Genomic DNA, 26,009 nt, shown 5'->3' with positions numbered 1-26,009 from the left:
AACAAAAATCCAACATAGATATGCATTAACTTAATTTCCCCCCTCCCTCCTCCCTCCTAAATATCTTCTATTGATGAAATTACGGATCATTATTAGGATTATTCTTGCTTATTCAAATTAGCAGAGGATTTATTTTATCTATTTATTATTGTTCTAATACCTTGTATACCTTTAATAGAATTATCCACATTATATAAAATATTTCAAATGGATGATTAATATATAACATCCACATTAACGGAGCAACATTCTTCTTCATTTGTATATGTACACATATTACCCGAGGAATTTATTATTCCTCCTTTAAATTAATACATACATGAATACATACATAATCGAAAGTTTTATTTTTTTTATTTCTATAACAACAGCATTCTTAAAATATATGTACTACTTTAAGGCCAAATATCCTTTTGAGCAGCAACAGTAATTACTAACTTAGTTTCAATTATTCCCTACCTTGGAACTATAATTGTTGAATGAGTTTGAGGGGGATTCTCAATTAATAATGCAACATTAAACTAATTTTGTTTATTCCACTTTATCATACCGTTTGGTATGCATTAACCTAATAGTTTATAAATAATATATTAATTAATTAAGCTAGGAAAGTGGGCATTAAGCATGATTGGAAAATCGAAGATTTTTTTCTAGTAGAAATGTCGAAGAAAGTCTATTTAAGCAATTTCACATTTTAACATTCTGTAATTTGATAGCTAAGTTTCAAGTTCAGGTATCATTAAAGTTGCATTAGCTAGGCAAATAATTTAGTCTCTAAACCACAGATGCGAGCGAGGTATTTCAGTGCGTCGTTGGGAAATCCGATGATGAAACGAGATGTGGGTGGATAGGAAATTCGATGCGCGCGGTCCTTTGTGGTGATTTTGATCCTCGATTGAGATTAACGAACCTGACCAGCGAAACCCTAAGGGTCTTGTGACCCATCGATTGTCCCGAATTTCTGCACACGAGCGAAAGGATGAATCTTTCGGGGACGTAAAAGCTACAAGGGAAAATTACGAAACGATATTAAAAAATTTGGATAGGAGAATTTTTTCGTGCTACACATTGTTTCGAGAGAATATAGAATATATTTCTAATACACGGAGAAACGGGGGACGTAGGGGAAGAATAAAGTCGATATTTCACGTAATCGTGGCATTAGATGAACTTTTTCCGTCGCCCCTTTCGTCGCGGCCGTTCACGGGTGAAATGTACCTACAGCCACTTCACTTTGATACCGAAGTCCCTTTGTGGGATCTGAGTCGTTGTTAATAACTTTAAAGCGCGGTGTCCTACGGGGAATTCGCCGGTGTATAACTTGGCAACGCACGCGGAACTTCACCGGTCGCTAGGCGAAGAGATATTGAACTCTGTGTCTCATAAAAAATGGACTTCAGCCGCAATTTTGCGGAACAGACACAGCGCCGGTCACTTTCGATCAGCCGTCGAGAGAGACAATGTTATGAGCTCGGCTACTATGACCGATGACGTAGAAACGTTCGATTTTACCAGAGAAATAAGGGCATTTCAGGCAAGGGTTGAAATCCGTCTTGCTTCAGCGAATTCAAATTTTGATGTCGTATATTCTACGATTTAGTCGATATATTCGCAACCAAACGTGAAACAAAAATTGAAATAGAATGCGTTTACATTTTTGTTTACAATTGAAAATTATGATAATATCTTCAGTGGCTCTGTATCGCAACTAATCTTCTGCATATATATCTTGTCACAATAATAGATATGTTCGAAAGTTATAATTTTCTCAAATTCCCTCTTGATGCTGTCAGAAATTAATGTCTTACAATTTTTATTTGAGATCACGTCGGTGAAATTGTTCGGAAACTAAATTGCGTCCAAGTAGACAATTTATGCCAAGAGAGAAAAATCTCGGCGAACTGAAAACTTTTGAAGCCGTCGCGATATTGCGTACTACTGGTCTCAGATATACTTTACTTTTTCATTTCCATCTAATTTGTGTAAGAATTGCAACGAGTATAAAAAACTACTTATAAAGTTTTCAGTTGATACGGAAAGGAAAGGAAAAAAGTTAGCTGGATACGAATATGAAAATGTTTGTTAGACCATTAAAATAATTACATAGAATGCTCAAGCTAATTACTAAGGTAATGTCAAAGCTTTTTGCAACATTGCTCGTCACGTTTGTACGCCCAACAAAATTATTTTTATGTCTAAGTAAATTTTTGAATACTTCAGCCGTTTTCCTCATGTAAATAGCCTCGGACAATTTTTTTATCTATGTGCCTCTGAAAAGTCTATTTAAAAAGATTTATGTGTCATATTTCAAAATATCAAAAATATAAAAATACTTCATAGAATATTCTTATATTATATTTAAGTGTCTGTGTAAAATTTGAGCACAATTTAGTTTAAAACTTATTTAATTTTTTGTTGACTTTTGATTGTTGTGTAAAATTGTGTGTTGCTGTACTTATTTGCAATTTGATGAGAAAGCATGACCAATTAAATTAAAATTTTTTACATATATTAATAAATTCTAATATTCGTACAAAAATTTATTTAGATCTACTTACTCGTTTAAAAGTTATTTATTTAAAACAACTGCAGCAAAATATAAGTAATTTTCGCTGCAAAACCATTATAAATCAAAGTTTTTGTTTTCTTTTTGTGCAGCTAGTTTTAGGATCAAAACTCGGGCATTTGCAACCAAATTTTTTTGTTGTTTAATAGGAAAAAAAAGAATAAATCTAGAGAAGACTTCAGTTTTCAAATTTCGGTAACGTTTAGCTCGTATTCTATAGCCAAAACATTTTTAATTAGTTCGTCATTGATTGCTGTAAAGAATAGCTTAACTATGATGTGAAAAAGTCATAAAAAAAATGTGTACGTATTAAATTGAATTGTCATAAATATTTTATTCAATTACGTCGCCTTTTGCTTCGACGCCGACGCTTGGGCCGATCGATCTCGGTCATCGATTGCTTCGAAATAATAAATGTTTCAATTGATTGTTTACACGGATTGTGCAGCGCGCGTCTATGATCGAATGTGCTGTCGACTTCTACATATTTGCACTGGTTCGAAGAGTTAATCTTATTTCATCGCCGAGATTCAGCGGCAGGTCTGCGCCATGAAGCGGTGAAAATAATTCGATCAGTTGTGCGCGGACATTAATCTCACTTATTCTTTCGAATCCTCTCCGACGGCAACGTACATATATATAAAATGGAGAGGAATGAATACGCGTTATCGCAGAGTGGATAAAAATGAAAGACATTTTCTTCGTATTACACCTTACCCTTTTGTCAAACGAGAATTCTTACGAGAAAAATATTATCGTTGGATTTTTGTGTGACTCGAGGATAAAATCCTCGAGTTTCCGCTTTTCTTCCCACGTGACAGATATAACGAGCTTTAAAGAATTATCGGCGCTTAGACCTTTGCGTCTCTTCCGAACTACGGCCGGCTGCTCGACGAAGGCCAAGTTTGTTTTCACAAATTCTTAGAGAAACCGCATGTTTCACCGTTGCTTCAGATTCGTTAATGGCATCCCCAGGCAAAAAGATGGAAGGCATAAGTAAAGTGAATGCCACTAAAAGTGCATTTTCTTGTGACAAGTTTGTTAGTGTCTTGGAAGATAACTACATTGCACGTTCAGACGGTGCAACGTCGTGATAATATTATGAAATTTTCTGATCTAAAATTAAATACAATGCAAGTCCCTTAGTCATTTTGTTTCTCAATATCGCCGAAGAAAAATATAATGCATTAGGACTTTACACGCAACAAATCTTTAAATTATCAATGTTGTTTTTAATCTTTAAGAACTTATATTCCGTATATTTTATGAGATTGTGATTTAGTCCGGTATTTAGAGTCACGAATAATTTTTAATCTTTGATTGAAAGAAAAAAAATTGCATGAATTTATGAATGAACCTGTAATTGATTACGCTTTCAATCAAAGATTAAAAATTATTTACGACTATGAATACCGGTTTTAAGGATTAAAAGATTTAAATTTAAATTTTAATCTTTAAATATTACCAGTTATTAAATTATACAGGTCTACAAAATTTAGATCATACAATTTTTTAAATTATTGTAGTGTTCTTAATACTCTTAATTTTTCCCAGCTGAACACGATCCGTTGTCCGAATTAGGTTACCACGTCATGATCTTGAAAAATGGCATCAGAGTAGCGGCAAAATTATCGTTTTTTCTTAAAATTGTGACATAATAACTAAAGGATAATAGATTCGTGTTCAGCAAGCAAAAATTGATTAGAAATGACGATTTACACGTGTATATAAAAAAAGGTTAAAGTGTCTCGGGCAGTAATTTCTCAGAAAGGTTTTTTAAATAACAATACTAAAAATATTCTTGACATACTTAGGCTTGTTGCAACTTTATATAATATAAAAATGAAGCGATATTAAGATAAATAAGATAAGGTCTATCAATTCTTATTTTCCTTTATTGAATTAAATAAGCTTGATTTATTGTTTTTGAACCAAGAATAATACATATAAATTTTAATTAAAAAATTTTTATATTTAGAATAAAAATGTATTCAATGTTGTAGCGCACGATGATTAATCGCTGTACGCAGTTCTGACACCATCGATTAAGGAACATGTGGATCATGTTCTCTCGTAGAAAAAATTCACATGCGATACATTATAATTAACTCATCCACGGAAAGCTCATCAGCTTTTGTCTACGTGTAAAACGAGTTCTTTACATTTTGAGAACGGTATTAGTGGTATCTACAAAGTAAGTTCCTTTATGAACCTTCGTGAAAATTTATTTTAAAAAATGCTTCAAATTTTTTTTCAGACAATATAGTATTGAATCAAGAATATTATAATTTGCCATAAGTTTCCATTATTCAATCTAAATCCATCTGAAAAAATTAATAAGGCAATATTATTTTGTTCTAGATTAAAAAATTTTTGTATTTAATTAAGTATAACGTATTTCATTTTATGATTTTTCCTTTATCAATTTTATTGCATGATACATAGAAGAGTAATAACATTGAATCCAGAAATCTTTTCTGTGTTACATGAAAAAAGAACTATGTTCAAATATTACTACATCTCAAAAATGAAAAATCATATCGAAACGAATCAAAGTTTATTTAAAAACTAAATGTGGATACTATCGCGTGGCATTAATAAAATTTAGAAAAAAAATTACTGCCTGTGCAATAATGTCATGAAAATCGTCTAGTGCATTGTTTTTAGTTTTGCTTTGACGCTATTTTGACTCAAAAATTGATGAATAATTAACTTTGGACAACAGATTCATGTTTAGCAGACAAAAATACATTAAAAACAGTTGCAATTGTTAAAAAAGTTTTTATGACTCAAATTCTGTAGCACTGTGCTACTGATATCTGATTGTTTTTTATTTGGTATCAATTGCGATTAAATTTGTCAGATCATTGCAAAAGCTATGGAAAAAGCCATATAGTTACATTAATGATTCTCATTGTACTCTCTAAAATCTTCGGAGTGAAATTCCATTCTAAAAGTGTGAAAATCCTGCCAGTCTTGATAAAGAGTGGCAGGATTTTCACACTTTTAGAGTGGAATTCTACTCTTTTAGATGAAATTTCACTCCAAAACATTTAGAGAGTACTATGTTGTTTTTTCGAAAAATACGAAACGTACATACGAGGGCTTATGGAAAAAGATTTAAACTATGAAAAACTTTGATGCAGCTCTACGCAAATGGATAGAATGAAACTTCGTTTTGATAAGCGAAGTTTTTAGAACAACTAGTGGCACTAGTGACAAAAAGCAGAAAAAAAAGAGGCCAAGAGTATCGTGATGGATTTACGTTGTTCTCCTTGCTACTTCAATTCACTGCCGACGAGTCTGATAGCCTTAATGTCTTGTACATTATAATGGAATCATTTTAATTTCATCTGTTTTTCAAACCTTATAACCTTTTCCTCTATCAGAAGGACTATTATTAGCAACCTCTTGGTTGCTTGGTTGAGTAATGTATAGTGATACATTACTCAACCAAGTCGACGTGTTCATTCTCGTGTTTCATACCTGTATTGTGCTTTTATCATCGAAATACAAGAATGAAAGACGGACCCTCTGATGCAATTGCTAACGCAAATATTAATATTTGTGTTATTTTAAGACTCTTGTTACGTTAAAATAAAAAGCAGTTAAAATTTGAAATCCATTTGTTCTTTGTTACAACCCCGTGATTTCATGCTGTGATTAATGCTTCGCTTTATCTTCTCGAAATGAATTACTCGCGCGAATCATTCGTAATTGTATACCCGTTCAATTTTGAGAGTGAGATTGCACGTAATGCAAAATCGCAAATTTAATCATCACAAAATCCAGTCAAGCTAGATATATCTTTGCCGATATCGGATCTAGTTATCTTCATTTTCGTTACCTCCCGGCACGAGGGCATGGATTAACTTGTGAGGATCCTATAAATTCCACATCGACGGTAGATTTCGTAGCATTGATTCAGTTTCGTTCGCTTATCGCGTTAGCTTTAATTAAATTGATTTAATTACGCACAAATACACTGGAAGATGTTCGATCTTATTTAATGCCATAAAATCATTCCTTTTTCCTGGCAAGAAAATCCCTTTTTCATTGATATCATTAAGAACGAATCCCTGTAAGGACAAATGCAAGGCTGGCCTAGTAGGGTCCAAAAAAGCTTCCGAATAACCCAAGCGTAATCCGTTTTCATCAATTACTGTCTACCACGACTTTCTTCGTCTTCTTTCCCTGTCTGTCTTCAATAAAAAAAAAGCTCGTCTTAATCACAGTGTAATTCTTCGCCTGCTGGTACCCGTAACTTTTTGCGCTTCGCTGGTGCCGGATATCCATTAATCGTCCACGATATTGCGCATTTATCGAAGTCGTATAGAGTTTCTCCGTGATATGAACTCTCAATAGGTTGCATCGATTTTTAAATAAAAACCTTACTTTTATTTATAGCCATAAATGCTAGGTGTCTATAAAAAAAAGTCTTCGTACATGCGAATATGTAGAAAAAGCACTCGTAATACAGATCATTCTTTCGATCACCAGAGATTCGATATTGAATGCATCGATCACCTCTCACGCCTTGAAATCGATCCAACCGATTAATTATGCAGAAATGCTAACGAATGGGCAATTGAAAGATTTGCATTCAGCCGAGTTCCGCAATTTCGTCGCAGCTTCAGTAGTATCGATCTTCCGACGTTGCAGTTGACGATATCTCGGAGATCGTTTGATAAAGCAGGCTCATCGAGTTTTCTCAGTATTTCAGTTAGCTTTTGACGAGGGCCAATTTTGTAGCCCGGCAACGTGATTTTGGCACAAACAGTATGCATATGGCTCACAGACATGAGAGGCCTACAGAACTGCAAAGGAAAGCAAAACATTCGGCAATCAGAATGTTATAGAAAATGTCAGTAAAATGCAAGACTCGTCAGTGCACATAGGATCGCAAGTTTGAAAAGCGAGAATAGAGTTTGATATAAATATTGATGTTTCCCTCCAAAGTGAAGAAATTTCAATAGCCGTTTTCGTGTAAAGTCAGGCCATACGTATATGTACATATACGGACAGAGATAATGTAACAATACGTAGACATCTATTTTATATCTTCTCGATTGTAGATCTTTTTATTTTGAAAGTCAGTGTCAGTTGTTGTATTCCTTGTTAAAAGTATGATACTTGCACGATATTTTTTTATTTCAATACTGTCACATATTATTGTCAGTCTTTTTCGATATTATAATAATGTCATAATAAGACAATATTGTTAACATTTTTTTTCCTCTGATTAATCATATTTTTTTTACAAACAGCTTTACATGCTCTTGAAAACTTTTTCTGTACGGGGTGTCTCTAAGATCATCCGATACACTCTTTCTAAAATGAAGGAAACATGAGATTTTTTTATGACAGATTTAGATGCTGATACGCATAACCATAAAATGATCTTAAAAATATGATGAAAAAAAACTTAAATAAAAAGTTAATAGAAGCACACATTTTCCGAAAAAAATGTTTGAGATAAAAGTTTTTTATTTTTTTTTGCGTGTAATCCAAATCTGCACGCACACACACACACGTATATATACAATAAAAAGTACCATGTAAAAGTACATTGAAAAATTTAACGTTTGGTCTGTATGTTTTTAGTTCATTTTTGCTTGAAAAAAATCAAAAATTGAAAATATTCATTTGAGAGCATATACAATTTATTAAAATTTTTGGGATTTTTGATAAAAATTATTATATTTCTCTTTATTTTAAAAAGAGTGTATGGATGATCTCAGATCTTGTATATCGCACTTTTGTAAGAAAAGTGATAGAAGTAAAAAATATAAAGTTATTCAGGAGAGAAGAAAGAAAATTGCATTGTATTTAAAAATCGATCATTAGTAGTAGGATACACAAGTTAGCTTATAACTAATCACAAATTGCTTGTTTTAAATTGTCTAGAAGTAGATATTATTTACGTTATGTTAGACTAAAGACTACTCTTTGATTTTGATTAACGTCTTTTTTTTATTTTTATTTTTCACAGTTTCCTTTTTCTTTTATTTGAATTTACACCTTATATTATTTTTTTAATTGGTCAATGTAATTAAATTACAATCAAAACACGTGCAATTCGAAAAATTTTACTTTTTCTGCGAGAGTGCGATATTCTTTCGGCAATAATGTGTGTATAGTTGAAAAATACGTATTTTAAGAAATACGTAAAACATTACAGATTAGATAGAAGAAGGTAGAAAAATCTATTTCTCTTGTGACACCTAAATGTCTTTGGTGATATTCCCTCGGCAAATCGAATTGGAGTAGTTCGAGATGAAATCATTCTCGCTCGGAAACGTGTTACGAGATATGGGAGGAGAGACGTCCATCGAAGCGGCCTCGCTTTTAGCTCCGTTCGTGAATTTTCTCGTGACCAGCCGAATGATAGAGGAAGAATAACGTGCGCGTATTATAAGCACCGTTCCATTCAAATGTTTCCCCGCAAACATTTCCCTTTGCTCTTCGCGGCAGTTATTTCCTGCATGGTTTCCTTCTTGAAATTGAAAGAAGAATGCAGCTTCTCTGACTATCCTATCTCTTTCCGTTATATTCGCAAACAAACCGATGCACTAGGTAGGTACAACGATAACGTAATCGATGTGTGGTTCAACGCGCATTCTCCTCGCGATTCTTATCCGAGAGAGTACGAACATCCATATCACGTTTCTCGAAGAATACCCGCATTACATGAAATACCCATGAAATAGTACTCACAGAAAGACCGGTTTTGCTGAAATATAAAAATTAAGTTAGATACAGAGATCTGAAAATAATTATACCATCAAAATAATTATGTAAAATGCTCAAGCGTGATGATACTGGTGTAAAAATTTTTACGTTCTAGCAGCTAGCTTGAGCACTTAATTTAATTATTTTCAGCCTAATATAATTATTTTCAGATTTACATTTAGCTAAACTTTTAAATATTTCAGCAAAACTTTTTTTCGATATTCGTGTATAAAAATAAGTTAAGTTAATTAGATCAACTTCACTAGAGTTTTGTTCAGCGCAACGTTCCGAATAATGTCGAAAGTAAAAGTAGATAGGCGCCTTTCTTCTAGTTTCAATCAATAACTACACAGAAAGAACAATTTTGCTGAAATACAGATCTAAAAATAATTATGTTAAGTCATTTAAAAAATTGGATATTTAATTTAGTTGTTAGAATGATAAAACTATTTGCAGCAACATTATCTTGGCATCCTACATAATTATTTTGATGGCTCAACATAAAATTATTTTCTGATCTGCATCTAGCTAAATTTCTGATTGCCGCAGTAAAATTGTTCTTTCAATGTAGTTACTTAATATTAAGCTTAAATAAAATCAAAAGCTTTCCAAAGATGATCTGAATGATATTTTTAGCAGCATCTAAATATATATATATAAAAAAAAAAATGGCATTTGCTACTTCTTAAATATATGAGAGCGTACAATTCGACATAACCACATTGGATTGCATATGATGCCGGCTATCACATTACTATAATGTATAACATTATCACAAAACTATAATGTATAACATTATAGTTTTACATAAAAACTATTGCGTGATTGATTTGTAATTATAGGAGCACTTGCAGAATTTTGAAAAGAAATTCTCCGTGAGCAACTTGATAAAGAAGTACAGTTGGAAAATGGTGCATGCTTCCACAGATATTTGAGAAAATGCAATCTCACTTTTAAAGCTTTCCTTCTTGTCGAATAGTATTTTCTTCACAATATGTGCTCTTGAAAACTATCCATCATGTATCTCCAATATTGGATGTTTTCTATTCTTTTACTTTTTTTTATGTCTTTTATTGTGAAAAAGGACAAACTTTACAAAAGATAAAAATCGTTATTCGACAAATTACTATCGCAAAAAGACAAATGATTCTAATGTGAACCACGTTGTGTAATGCGCTTTGTTGTGCTTGAGATAACAACTTTGTATCGTATTACATCACCGTTGGACAACTCGGAGTATATAATTCTATTTGGTTCGGTGAAACTGCAACTTTACTTTTGCATGTAACTATGTTACTCCTTTTCAATGTTATTTAACTGGAATAACTGTTTATTATGTAATTAATTACAACGTGAATACGAGAATAAGCTCTTTTGACGTTAATCATCTTTTGTTCATATTAGAGATTAATAGAACAAATTATTTAAGATATAGCAAACGCATTCATTGGCATTAATCAGATTAAAATTAAAATTCACAGAGATTAAATTAATTTTACTTTATCTTTAATAATATTAAAAGGATTATAGATCTTTAACTTTTGAAAATTGCCGTATAGTCAGTTTTTCTTTTGATTAAATTGTGACGAGTCCATTCGCTTGAAAGTTGCGTTATTATTTCCGTATAGTGCGAAGTTTAAGAGTCGCTGGACAGCTGTGTGTTCCCCACGGGTCGAGACAATGTTTGTTCTTTACCGCAAGACGCATTTATCGTGCCTGTGACTGAAGCATGCTGTGTTCTGGCAAACTTTGAGCTAAACCTCGGAACGCGCACCCTATTAGATCTTTGATATTTATTTCTACTTCCTTGCCGACTTATCGCATCGATTTTGTTGAAACTTTCGCTCAATTAATTTTCACAAATTCTCACATTGAAACACTGCATTTCGCTGAACTAAAATTATTATATTATACTCCATTGTCAACTGCTAAACGTAAATGAAATTATATAATCGTGAGTCATAACTTTTCATTAATCCGAATGGTGTGCACAATGGGTAATATTATGAAATTATTAAAATAATAAATATGTGTATGTGTAAAAAGATATTATTTTTAATTTAAATAGTTATAATAATTTGTTATAAGCAATTTATTCAATTTTATTTATAATAAAGAAGATGCATTTTTTGTAATATAAAATCTGAAAAAAATAATTGAAAATATAACTTGAGAGCGACTTAAGATTTTTTACCCCGAGAAGTAATTATAATTCTTATTACTTTTTCTCGAACGAGGTCAGTTATACGTTTAATGAACTTTCAGGTGGAAGAAAATTGATAATAACGACGTTGTATTAAAACATAATACAATTTTTTTCAAGCTCTATTGTTCAATATAGTTATACGTCCTTTTCTTGAAATAAAGCATCGGATTCTTGTGAAAAGAATGCTCGTACTGATTAAGAAGCAGCTTAATGCTGGTTTTATGCGGTATTTTATTACGTGTAATGCTTTATTGCATGTGTCCCGTTGCAGTAGCTTGACTCGTAGTTGGTGCGTAGAATCTCTTCAATTCTAGTGACCGTTATCGCACTCTTCAATTTTTTTCCCATGGTACGTGGCATAACGTCTGAGAGATGGAAGTTGCAATTTCTCGGAATTGTCGTGACAAAGTGGAAAAACTGTTATAAATGTAGAGAAGCAATGCTCAAGGAAAAAAGAGAATGTATGTAGGTCAACTTTTTTCTAATCATTGTAATGGATAAAGTATACGGTAATAATTCTATATAAAAATAACAATTGTATTTATAACAAACAAATATATTTTAATATTTTACTATTTTATAATATATTAAATAAAATACATTAACATATGAAATTAATATATTCTGTGTTTATATTTTTATTTTTACTTTTTCTACTTATATTTTGATATAAATTTATATATATAGAAAAATGTGTTGAAATATCTGTCACTATTTTTGTATGAAACATTGTACACATCTTTATCCTATTATATACAACTTATATTTTAAGAGTTAACGCGAATATGATATGACAGGTTTCATAAAGTATTTTCTTTGTAATATTTATTACAGACAAGGTATTGCAGGAAGTTTTAAATATATTATGTTTGCCTTTGGCTGTCGTTTCTCAAAATCTAAATTTTCCAAAGAAAACTCGCATTTTCTCTCGTTTAACGTCAATAGAAATATTGTGCATTTGATTTATTAACTTGAGTTTTATTTCTCGTAAAATAGAACAATCACTTTAGAAGCATACTTCTGGGTCTGCTAGATCTCTACATTCCTGCATTTGACGTTCTGCAGTTCTAAGATTTCCTGAAGCATTTCAATGTGCAGTGCTCTTTATGCCGATAGAAGTTGTAACGATAAATGAGAATTTTGAGATAATTATTTATTCGTACAAATTGTGTCTTTTAAGGAAGCTTGAAGTAATAACAGCTTTTATTAAAACAAATAAAAGCTGATTAATACAACGTATTATATATTAAATTAACATTTCAAAATAATAAAATTATTATGAAGTTATAATATTAATAAAATTTCACGAAGTTAATTTGATATTATTTATCAATTTTTAATATCATGAAAATTATTATTGCATTTATAATTAGCTATTGTATTATTTTATGAGTAATAACAGCGTTTATTTTACAAATTATTTCATTAATTGATAAATGCATCCAAGGGAAAATAATGAAGACGCATTTTTGTTCCGAAACAAGGTAAATCATCTTTGTAAATATATGTACGTTCTTCTTTGAGAACCGGTATTACTTATTATATTACTTATTATATAATCGGTCACGTCATGTCGGCCGACTTTACATAATGGAATCGAGACGGTTTCAGCACATAATAAATTTATCTAATAGCACCGGTTTATTTTCAATCAATAGAAGTAACATTTTCGTATAAGGCGAACTAAAATTACGTCATAATTGCGGTCTGGAAATAGCGTTACTACAGGAATAAAATGCCCGTGTAACAATGCCCCGTAGAGTTTTGCGCGCGCGTACATACACCGCACTGTAATACAAAGGTATAATTAAATGCATGCGCGTTGATCTCCCAAGTTTTTTCTATTGTGCAAGTACTTTATCATTCCAAGGTCGTAGTTTTTTTTTGCAAAGAACAAAAAAGGCATGCCGCTACTTTGCGGCTCCATTAAATCTCGCGCTTCGTTTAAGCGTCGCGATTATCTCTCCTTCCGCCCTCGTTGTCCACGGGAGAATAAAGCACGAGAAAATGGCAGAGAGAAAGAGAGAGAGAGAGAGACAGAGAGAAAGAAAAAGAGCGGAGAGAATTCCAGACGCGTAATTACTCTCGTGTGCTCTTCACGCGCACTCCGGCAATTCGTCGACACAACTCTTTCACCCTTTGTTCGCCGCCCGTCGGGCTTTTAGCGGTAAGCGAGAACCCGCTCTGAAATATGAGACTTCGGGATTTGTCGAAGATTTTTTCTCCCCCGGCGGGCAAGTGGCGGTTGCGTAGGTCTCTGTGGAAAATTGCGCCGCAAAGTCGGGCAAACTTTACGCCTCTATAGACGAAACTTTATTTCGACGCGACACGTACGGCGACTCTAACGCTTTAATCTCCCTCCGCCATGTCGGCCAATCTGCGAGTCCTCTTTCTTACGGCAATTCCCTTAATAGACGTATCATAGTACGCGAGTTATATTAGTCGCGTGCATTATTTACGGAGTCGCAGTAGCGGTCGATAGATTCGCTTTTTCATTATTAAAAGCGTATACGCTTGGAAAAATATTCGCGAAGCTTACGCGTAACCGGTGCGATAATTTCAGGGTCGAGGTGGAGTACGCGGGATGCGTGCTCGATCGATGATCTTTTAATCGCGCGTTAGTCTGGCCTAGCCCGAAACGCTCGGATGCGTGATTTATGCCGGAGGAGGACAAACGCGAGAAACTCAAGCAGATTTTGATATCGCTTTATCGGAGATATCGCGCGCGACGACGTCGCTCGGAAGATTTAGCGCCGCGCTAAACCAAAATGTCGAAACTGCGAAACGGGACGGGAGTGCAAACGAATGTCGCCATCGCGCTGTCATACGACGCAACCCTTCCCGCTCGCGATGAATACGCGAAGCAGAGATACGTAACCGATATATCAAACGTAGCCGAGCGTTGGCCTCTGAATAATGCATGCGGGCGAGCGATGCGCGAACGGTGAGACACATTTTCAGCACCACTGTCGTTCCTCTTTTTTTTCTGCATTCTACGAGATGCACTCTCTTCTGTTTCCCATTTTTGCTTTGCAAACGCAATGCGACATTTTTTCATGTAAATAGTAAACTTGCAGGTCTGAGAGACTTATATTACAGCGTGCTTTCAATTCTTGAGAAATGAATGTTTCTCGAAGACAATTGGAGAGCTACGACGATTGCAGTGCTAAGCTAACTGAAGTGCTAACAAAGAGGGGAAATTACTCCGCAAATAAAGCTTTCTTTAAGTGAATTCTATAACACAGTTCAATAAAAGAGAGAACGTCAGAACGAGTCTAGTCATTTTCAGTAATTTTAGTGGATCAAATACAATTTTAGTTTCCAAATTTCTCTCTCACGTCACAATTTAAAAAAAATTGTAATTAAAGTCGTAGGAAAAAGTTAGTTTTACATTTTTTTGTTATTTAATTATAATTATGATATGTAACGTGCTGGAGAAGTTTGATTTCAATCAAAATTAAGTGTTGCTAGAACTTTCAACCCTCAAAAAGAATTTTTTGTGTCGGCTATGATTAATAAAATATTCGCGCAAATATTCTGTTGCGAAAAAGTTGTGAATCATTGATGATTTATCAATTGGCTTTTAATTACGTTTATTTAAAAATTCAGAGTTTTTTTAGGTCTCTGCTTATAAAGCACGGAGCTTGCAGCAACATTGTCGCAGCGTTGCAGTAATATTGCAACAATATTTCTACAAGCTTTTATGTTGCATAGGTGAATACGAATCCGATGTTAAAATTGACAAATTTAATACTATAAAAGATCTCTATATTTGAATTTTTACAACAATTTAAACATTTTCTAAATTTTTCTATTCATATTCACCTAAAAAAAAATTCTTGAGTTTAAATAAATATAATTTAAAAGCTATTTGATAAATAGTCAATTATTTAATTCAGTTTTTTTGCAATAAATACATTTAACTTATAAATATCTTATTAATCATAGCCAAAACAAAAAGTCATTTTCAAGGATTGAAGATCCTGACAATGACACAGAATGTTGATTGCGATAAAATTTCTCCAGCATATCACATATCGTAATTATATTATAATAAGACAAAAGTACTTAAAAATAATTTTTTTTGCAATTTCAATTACTCTCTAAATCGGAATTAGTATATTATTCTTTGAAAAACAGTGAACAGATTTCAGTGATGTACTCTATAACTGTTATATCAATTAGTAATATTGCGTTGTTTTTCACTGATAATACACTGATTCCGATCAGTGAGAGTATATCCCTCTTAAGCAAAATCACTGAAAAAGATTGAATAATCATTGATGATCATGATTATAAGTATAGCACTGTAAATCGGTAAGATTTTACTCTGATTCAGATTTAGAGATTAAATTTCTCAAAATTATAACGAGATGGATTAATTTGGAAATCGGATTTATATTCAGCAAATTTTTCAGACAACTATACGAAATGATTAGTTTCATTTTGGTGTTCGAAAAAAATAATTTTTTTGTTGTACTGTGTGTTTATATCAGATTTTAGAATGGAATTTTGCCTACAATTTTAAATGTACTTTGATATCGTGCGTATTTCTAATTATTAAATTTTTATATTACACGGCACATGAATAAACATATAGTCTGAATTTTGATACAAATTACAGATTGTCTTATAAAATTTATTTAATATAAGATCCAAATAAAATAAGAAAATAGATCTGTAGCTTAATTTTAATTGTAACATATCATTTTTTATTAGTAAATCACTATTAATAAATTATCGTTTTAAATTAAAGGTTGTCACAGCAGACAATACCTCATTGTGGAGGGAAGCGATCGACACAAAAGACATCGGCATGTTTCGAACTCGGCGAGCAAACGTCGCGACGCCGATGGAAGCGGTAGGTTCACGTATACATATATCGCTACAAGAAAAGAAATGGACGGTAAAAAATGATAAAAATTTAATTAAAAAGTTTTAATTACTGTTGTAATTAACATTTAATCATGACACACCGATGATTAACGAGACTAGTTAAAAACTTTTAGACAATTTGTTTATAGGTAACGTGACAAAGATCGAGGTGGTGCTCCAGGAAGCACCAGACGCTGTTGACGTCGGTTCCATGTCATCGGAATTGGAAGCCACCTCCGAACTCAATTCGACCTTTCCCAACGGTGAGTCTAATAACTTCATATAATCCGGAGAGAGAGTTGTAACTCCAATATATTTTTGATCATGTTTCTTTGCCCGATCTTGTTAAGCAAGATATAAAGGTGTTCTTTTCAACCCTGTCTGTCCGCTTCCTTCTCTCTTAAAGAATGTAACAAGACTAACAAGAATTGATGGCAATTTCTGAAGTTTTCTTAATTCTTCTTCTTTTATAGTACTCATAAGAACTAGAAAATCAAGTTTATTTTTGAGAAAATTATGGAATACGAGAAATTATATAAGGTGAGTTAAGGAAAGATGCCTTTTTAGAGAAGATGCATTAAAGCCTTTTCGTGGAATAACTTTTTACCATGTTATGGAATTGAGCTCCAAAAAATTAATATAGTATTTTTGAGACCTTTATTTATTTATACAAATAAAGTCTTAAATAAAGTTTATAAAATTAAAATTTTGATATTTCAGATTTTTTTGGGAAAAAATTAATGGAGTCTTGCTAAAGTGATATCTTGCCTAACATTATATGTATGAATAAGATCATTTATAAAAGATGTCACGAGCTTTTTAATAGTATAACGTAACTCAGTCAGAAACGATAACGGGATCGACGTTAATTCGATTATCATTTCTGGTTGGGTTACGTTAGGGAGAATGCCAGGGTTTAATTAATTTTTGATAAATTCGATGTTGAATCAACGTCGATTTTATTATTTTTTCTGACTGAAAGAAATTTGAATGTTTTGCTTATTTATAATAGACAATTAACTTATGTTTAAACCTAGACACCGTGAAGAAAATTATAAAATGTCTTTAAAACGTCTAAAAGATATCTTTAAGATTTTCAAAAGTCTTATAGAGATGTCTTATAATCTGATTTTAGACTACGTGTCATCTGAAAATTATAAACGCAAAAATGAGATGAAACATAAATGGGTAATTTGAAAAGCAAATTTTTATACTTTCATACTTTTATAGATTTAAATAGCATTTTACAAATTCAAAGTGTTTAAAATTATACAAGGAATATAACATTTTAATTTATAAAATATTTTAATAAAGATGTTAAGTTTGAAAAATCATGTTTTGTATATACCGGTATATCACTTTCAAGTGTCACTGCAACTTGTATACACAATAATTTTACAAAACGTAATCTACATCAGCTGTATGATTGTCATAAAATATAGTTCAAGACTACAGTTACCTGGTTCTAAAATAAACTAAATAGAGCTTAACTATTACGTTACCGATTATTATAAAGAATATATTTCACTTATCTGTTTGTGTTTTTACAAACTTTTATCGATTTTTATTATTGGAACTCTCTTTCATAGTTACAGCTTTCCAACACAGGAAAAGAAGAATTTTATTGCAGCATCTAAAAGTTTAGCTAGATATAAATAAAAAAGTAATTTTATGTTGAATCAGCAAAATAATTAAGTAGGACGCCTAAGCATGATAATGTTGCTGCAGTTTTTTTATTTTCTATCAAGTTGGACATTTGTTACAATTTTTTAAATGGTTTGACATAATTATTTTTAGATCTGAATTTCAGTAAAATTGTTTTTTTCATGCAGCTTCTTAGCGTACATTTATGCGCAATTAGAATAGCTAACTACTGATCAATGAAAAGCTTTGTAATCAAAGTGACTTTTTTCCCCAACTGACATTTTATCCCGACTTACTTAGTTTTTCTCCTACGATTTTCTGTAAACTTGAAGTTTAGCATGATTTTTCATCTAATCGATTTCTTTTTTGCGATATTGGATAACATTTGATATTTTAAATAACGAAAAGGAAACCGAAACTGAAATAGGATGCGACTGAAAGAGATCTCTGTAACATTGATCGCAAATGTTTTCAATTCGGAAGAGTCTCAGGGGATGGATCTGGGATTTTTCGTACACTATTTGTGTCGTGAATTTTTGAGACGATTCTCCCTGTGTTTGTCGTGACAGACGAAAAGAAATGATCCGCGAGGTAAAACTGCGTTTTCCAACGTTTACCTTTCAAACTTTCGCCCCGCACGTCGATTTGATTTTATCTTTATCAATCAACGAAACTGAGAGAGGATCATTTCACATTCCCAAAGGGATCTTCGTGAAATTTATATCGACGTGGTAAAGTAACGATTTCCACGGGGAACGGAAACGTAACACGCTATTAATTGAGTAAATAATCGATTATTACAAAACGTGCGAAACGAGCAAATTTTCCGATCCCTGGGTTTTCACTCACAACATTAGATTTCCGTTAATCCGATACAGTTTAGGCACGTATATTCGCTATTTATTTTAATCTTGCACGAGGCTGTAAACGGGCATATTTATACTTAACGATACTCAAGAGACGTTATGAAAAGTTGTTGACGACGAAAGATCGATCGTATTATATAATTTTTCTTCGGGAATGAGAATATGAAAAGTAAAATTTTACATACTTGACATAGTTATAATGAAATTCGTGACGAACCACTTATGATCCGTTTAAACTTGCTACGAGGAAAAAGGAGTTATAATAGAAACTCTATAACTTGTTTTATTTTGTACAATTACTTTAATTAAATTTTCTTTCCTTAAATATGCAAAGAAAATGCACGAAAAATCTTGTCGCTCGAGGAGAGTCCGCACAAAGAGAGGAGATTCAAAGCGGATATAAATTACGTACGGAATGTCGTCTCTTTTGAATTGTACGTATATTTCATGTACAGTACGGATGTCAAGAGCGAGTATATGCGAGCGTTTGTATAATAGACTGTCTAGCTATTTTTTTTTTTTTTTTGATTTTCTTTATGATAGCCTACGAGGTGAAGTTCCCTCTTTGGATTCGATTCGACCTGCGTAGGACGGCGGATATCAATTTATCAGTTCGATCGTTTGCCATGCGAATGTACTATGAAACATCGTTAGACGGCATTGTAGGACGGCCAACAAAGGTTTACGTATGACTGAACATCGAATTGTACCCCTGAGCGATATATTTCCTGAGTTTATTTTCTCTCTTGCAGTTACCCAAGCACGTTCGCGTAGTTAGCTCACAGATCAAAGGATACACACGAGTAATTAGGTCATTATCGTGATGGTTGGTTCAACTCTAATGCTAATCTATATTAATAGAAGCATTCACCCATGCTGTGCACTCTTTCAATACTAATCTCTCAATGCACAAACTTTCTGGTACTATACTGAAAGAAAAATTATTAAAGTTTAATAAATATTTATTTGAACAGTATAAGATTAATGAAATATTTACTAAATGTAAATATACATTTGTTTATTACGAGAACAGTTAATTCAATTTAAATATCATTTTTTTCTTATAGAGTAAATATTTACGTATCGTAAATATTTTATTAGTACTCTATAGAGATAAATATTTATTAAAATTTAGGAATTTTTTTTCGCAGTGTACAGTACGGCCAATGAATGATTTACAACAAAATCTTAGTGCTCAGTAATATTCTTTATGTGGTGTTATATAACATTTTTCAATTCTTCAAACTGCGTTACTTTCGGTTTTGAAACGCAATTTTTAGTTGAATGAGAATAGTAATATATCCTACTTTAAATTTGGAGTGTATTGAAGCCTTTTCATTTTTTTTTTGAAGTTTTTTCTCGCGAGAGCGTAAACTTTTTAATTTAGTAATTGTTCAATTAATGTAATAAATTATTGTACAATTGTTTAATTAATGTAAATATTTGACAGTTCTACGTAAGAGAAGTAAAAATAGCTTAAACAATTGAATGCTATGAGCAACTCCCAGTATTACGAAGAAATACAATATATCCTTTCTAAAAAAAGCATGCAAAGTCAACACATATATTTCTTGAGGTTCGAATAGATTTTGAGGAGTTTATTTTAACTTCCAAAAATATGATTGTCGTCTTTACATGCCTCTTTTGCTTTTACATTGCCAATTGTTCTCACTTTCCCGCAGTGCCGATTGATTCTCTTGCTGCGCTAATTTTGTGAGCGACCGTCGCGAAGTTAACGAATGCCAATTTGTAAAAATGTGCATTAATAGAAGGTTTTTAATGCAATATATTTGCAAAAAGTAGAAAATAAGAAGCTAAACAGCATGGGCGAAACATGCGTCTGTCTAATCACAATATTCAATAATAATTTTAATAATACTAATGCTAAGAAGCATCTTTCGAAACGTTGACTCAACATTATTGTTGCGATAAATATTATCAGATACCTAGGTAGTTAAACTGGTTAAAGCTGATTTACATCAATGTATATTAACTTGCTTTTTATCTTTTTTTATATTCTTATAACAAAAAAAAATTAAAAATTAAACCGAGATTAAAGTTTATATACATTAGCACAAATGAGTCTAAGGCCGGTATTCATAATTGATTCTTATTTCAAAACTATCTTAAGTAATGTCTTAATATAGGCCGTACTTAAGATAAATTTAAATCTATTAATTTAATCGATTATTAAGATAAATGTAATCGATAAATATAATATAAATTGATTCTTATTTAATCGATTATGAAAATAAATATAATCGATTATTATTTGGGTTTCTCTAGATTTGAATTGTGTTATACATAGATATGTATATGTATGTATAATACCGTGATTTGTATCACAGCCTTATCTCAATTATTACTTAAATTTCTTTCTTAACTTATAATTTCCATGTTATTTGCACAGTTTTTGTACATTTAGTACATAGAATGGTAAGAAATGAGAATGGATTTAATCAGGGATTGCAGGAACGGGTACGATAGTGGTGCGAGCCGAGGAGGTCCTGATCGTCGTTCTTGTCTTGGTTCTGTGGGTAGCTGCCATCGCTCTGTTTTTCAATCGATGGGGCAAGATTCGAATGCTCGAGCCGTATCAACCGAAATTTCAGCAACAACACAGACAAAGCTGCGCTATAGTCGATCCAAGCCCACTCCAGGTAAGTGCGTTCATGCCGCGCTCATTCTTGTCCCTGTCTGAACTCCCCTATTCCACACGAAACAAGCTACATAGAGAACGTCAGTACAGTTGTTGGAACACTCAACTTGCATCGTCGGAGATTAGCATAATGCACATAATCTGCGCAAACGCGTGAACAGCTCCCTGTATGTCAGACTACATTCTATATGACGTCGAGTGATTACGATGTTCCAGAAATGGCTTGCATTAACGATGTTTTGCGACTGTTGGATAATCGGATTGGAGTAAATTAACGATTTTCATTTAGATAACAATTTTTATTCTAACTATTTAAGACACTAATTGAACGCATTGCTTGATCAAATTTAGACGGTACCAGGTAATTAACGGAATTAAATTAGAAATTTAAAAATTATTACGGTTCAACTGAGTGTTTGCCTCACATTTTAGAAATTCAATATAATTCTGGGCAGCGTATCGTCAGCGTTGTGTATTTAATTAAATTAAATAAATCGCGAAGTTTCTTCGTGGCACGTAAATTAGGTAATGCATTCTGCGGAACACAAATACCGCAGTTGTATAGCGGGATGGAAATTAAATTTCCCGATATATTCGTGTGGCGGCGCCGAGATTCTGATTATTTTCCATTTAATTACCAAAATAACGGCGAGCGTTATCCAGCTATAGCGCATTGCCGGGCAGGCAAACTCGGTATGTTAAACCGCCGTTAAAGGAGATTTGCAAACTCGTGAGACCCCGATGTAATAACCACCGTAAACCTACTCACTGATGTAGACTTGGGCCGGTTAAACACCATGTGTACTAAATGTCCTGAAGTGTATTACGCATTGTTACAATTAAAGGTAAATGCCAAGCTTTTAATAACGTGCTCGCTTTAAGAAGAGACCCTGTCGTTCAATTTGTTAGGCATGAAATGTATGTACGTCGTAAACTTCGTTCAATTTGTTAGGCATGAAATATTTCTTATCTCTTTCAATGAAGTTTACAACCTACTAAATAGACGCGTATACAATGTCTGGTATAAGGAAGCAGTAACGTGATGTTACTGGCACGAGCCTATGCGAGGGATATCGTATTTTCCGTACGCTACGCGGGTCACGTAGACGTAAACCTTCTTGCTTCTACATTGATTCTATGTATACGATCATAAATTCACTCGTATCTTTCAGTGGACCCTTATGGTAATTCAGCTTCAGCTTCAGATTCTTAGGAATTGAATCAGCAGTGCCGTAGAGCAACATACAAATTTTTTTTATAAAGAGAAGAAATGTGAATTATAAGTTAAAAAAAAAGTTTACAGAAATTGGGATTAAATCTTATATAATGTAAAAAAAGATATCGTACAGCAATGAGTATCGAGTGCTCGACTACTTTTTTGCTACTAATTTATCTTTAGGAAATTTTTTTTAGAGTTTAGAAAATCCTGTTACCGATTTTAGAATTAAAATGCTACTGTGAAAAAAGTTTGGGGACTCTTCGATTTCGAGAAACTTTCATGGATAGTTATTGATCGGACACGGAATATCTATGGCTGCGCATCGCAAGGGTTAGTTTAAAAATATCGTGTTTATTCCTCGATAATGTTAGGTTCTTTCAAAGGGGTGTCGAATGATTTTTTGCGCAAAAACGCTCGATCGGCGGCCCTGAAAGAGTGCATATTCAGTAAGTCATAAACCGTCGATATTTCCATTCGTTTTATATTCCAAAGCGCGCTGTGAAAGTACCAAAATCTTGTAGCATCCATTAAACTGCCAGACGCATTTATGTCGGCTTATTTATCATTTATAGAAGAATGCAAAATAAACGAGAGGATTTACTGCACTGCGTGTGTTTGTTATAAATTGACTCTCGAATGGTTCTCTGCCCCGGTACGGATGCTTCTCATCGTGTTTGGGCGCGGATAACGTATGTTTCGTAGCTGGCCTCGTTTCAGATGGCCATGTATACTTCATAATTTCGTTATACAAAGGAGAAGTACCCGCGAACATGAAGCAATTTATCATTTGTTATAGCAGAACGCTCTGAAATTGCTTGATTTTCGCAGGTCGATTATTTCGTTGCAATTTAATGGATATCGTTGGTGGATAATACAGCAAAAGGTGGTATAACGATCTCCTATCCCATGTACATTTTAGTATAACTTTGTTAATAACCAATATTTTTAAATGAAAATACAACATTGCAGTGTATTTATCAATGTACTGTTCAATTACTGAAAGTTATAAAACATTTATTATTTTGAATATTTTTTATAAAAATATAACACCGCAAAAATATGACTACAACATCAAATGGAAAGAAGAGAACAAAAATAGTAGCGTGGCTCCCCTCATATAAAAATAGATTTAAAAAATTGGTATTGTTAAAAGAAACAGTGTTTTATCATAAAATTATATATTATTCGTGACAATAAAAAAATATTGCAAATGGTATGCAAATATGCTGAAAATTTATAATGCAATGTTAATTATATATTAGCAGTAGAACCACAGTTACCTAGTAATCACTTCAACTGAAAACTTCGCAAAACAAACAGTATTAGGCTTGTTGAAAGGCATCAGTAAGTTCAAGTGGCTACGTCAGCAAAATCCTACGTAGCCCATGCTATAGTTCAACTTTGCATAACTCGAACTAAATATACAGTCGAATAAAATAACAAGAAAACCTTGAAGTACATGCATATTTTTATAATGTTATCGGAAAAATTTTGTTCCACCCTGACAAGTTATTTCATTTTGATAGTAACAAGCGTAAACGTTGTTTTGATGCTTAAAAAAAATGAAAAAATTAGAAAATTATGCTATTATAAAAAAAAATCTTGTAAAAAAGATGTGTCGTTGTTTGCAAATTTGCGTGAAACAGAAAGTGGCTCAAGATTGCGTGAAAACAAAATGAGAGGAAGAGCGATGTCGGACCCGAAGCATTTTTAAGTATTCTTTCTTCGAAAGGGCTCACCAGACTTAAATAAAATTATTGTAGCACACATAATAATACATTTGAAATATACGCGTCTAAATAAAATTTTTCCGATGACATTATAAGAGATGGCACAACAAAATCATGCAAATAATTCTTTTCCTCAGTTATCTGTATATTCACATTCGCAGAATTGTATTTCTCCCTCATTCTCTCTCTTTTTTTTCAAACAATCCATGTATAATAAAACCTAGATTAAAACGAGAAAATTTATATCGGATCATCTTTCATTTATTTAGATATAAGCTCACAATTCCATAGAGAGAGATTTTTGATAACGAATATAAATATACCGCATTTGCGTGGCAACATTTTTTTTTTTTTATGATTTTGTTGCATTGATGCGCGCGTTTTATTATTTATGCGGCACGATTTCGAAAAACTTTTTCTTTTTTTGGGCGAATAACGCATTGTGTCTGAAATCGACCTTTATCGGCACGTAGGATATGCCGTTTCGCGTATGTCAATCGCATATATGGTATTGGATTTACCGGCACAAAGAACTACATGGCACGACGCGAAATGTCCAAAACGCGATTCAACAACGGAGTTCACAGAAGCGATAAACTCGTCGCATACTGGCTGAGGTTTTTACAGACTCGCTATAGTTATTCATCCATTTGTTCCGTGTGTAAAATTTTGCTTTCCGATATTGACACTATTTTTTTTTATCGCGTCAATTAATCGCTCTCGTGTACATACGCGGCGAAATAATTCCGAGATTTGTTTGGACGCAATTGTAAAAAAAAAATATATATATTAAAATGTTTTTGTTGCGTGTAAAACAGAAGATTTTTGCTTCTACGTGTACAGAGACGGGAATGCATGTTCACTGGACGTTACACGGACATACGTTTCGCGTTCGTGAGCCTCGAGCAATTACTTTCAGATGGGAATCACCCGTTTGCCAATACGTATTTCTGCGTCCATGGTAATTCAATCCCGGAAACATTCGATTGCATTGGCGTTTACCATGTCAGAAACATGCCGACCTCGATTCTACCGAATTGGACAAATCGCATATCTTAAAATTGCGCATAGTGTTCTTTAACTCGGAAAAATTCTCGGAAATTGCGGGGAAAATTTTTTTTCTTTACTGTACTTTCTACTACTATACTGTCTTCTTTTTCAAGATAATGCTACTTTTGTTGTCTTCTACATCAATAGAGGCCGTACGTTTCAAGATTTCTTTCATATTTAAGAGCTTCAGTAACCCAAGTCGAAATTTACTTTTACTTTCGACCTTAATCGGACCTTTCAAGCTCCAATCTTGTGGGCTCCTATCTGAAATTAGTAGCTACCAGAAAATTTTCTACTTTGAGGTTAAAAAGAGGTTTTCATTAAACCTCTTGAAATTCTCCACAAAACCCTCTTATAATCAGTAGGTTCGAAAGAGGTTTATTTGAGTATTTTAAATATCAAAATAGATTTAACTGAAAAAGTAGTAAAAGATTTAACTGAAGTTGAAAGTAAGAGTAAAAG

At 32.8% G+C, this 26,009-nt stretch overlaps 1 protein-coding gene across 1 annotated transcript in view; it reads left to right on the top strand.

Annotated features, from left to right (window-relative positions):
• LOC105197047 overlaps window positions 1-26,009 on the top strand; it is a 44,513-nt gene that overhangs the window by 6,977 nt on the left and 11,527 nt on the right. The window contains exons 2-4 of the mRNA XM_011163247.3: window positions 16,261-16,365; window positions 16,529-16,642; window positions 21,353-21,549. Coding sequence (XP_011161549.1) covers window positions 16,591-16,642; window positions 21,353-21,549 — 249 coding nt within the window. The 5' untranslated portion in view covers window positions 16,261-16,365; window positions 16,529-16,590. The remainder of the gene's footprint in view (window positions 1-16,260; window positions 16,366-16,528; window positions 16,643-21,352; window positions 21,550-26,009) is intronic.

This window comes from Solenopsis invicta, chromosome 9, assembly GCF_016802725.1.
Source record: "Solenopsis invicta isolate M01_SB chromosome 9, UNIL_Sinv_3.0, whole genome shotgun sequence".
NCBI lineage: Eukaryota > Metazoa > Arthropoda > Insecta > Hymenoptera > Formicidae > Solenopsis > Solenopsis invicta.
Note: the sequence above shows the minus strand (reverse complement) of the source record. Positions and strands in the feature narration are given on the sequence as shown.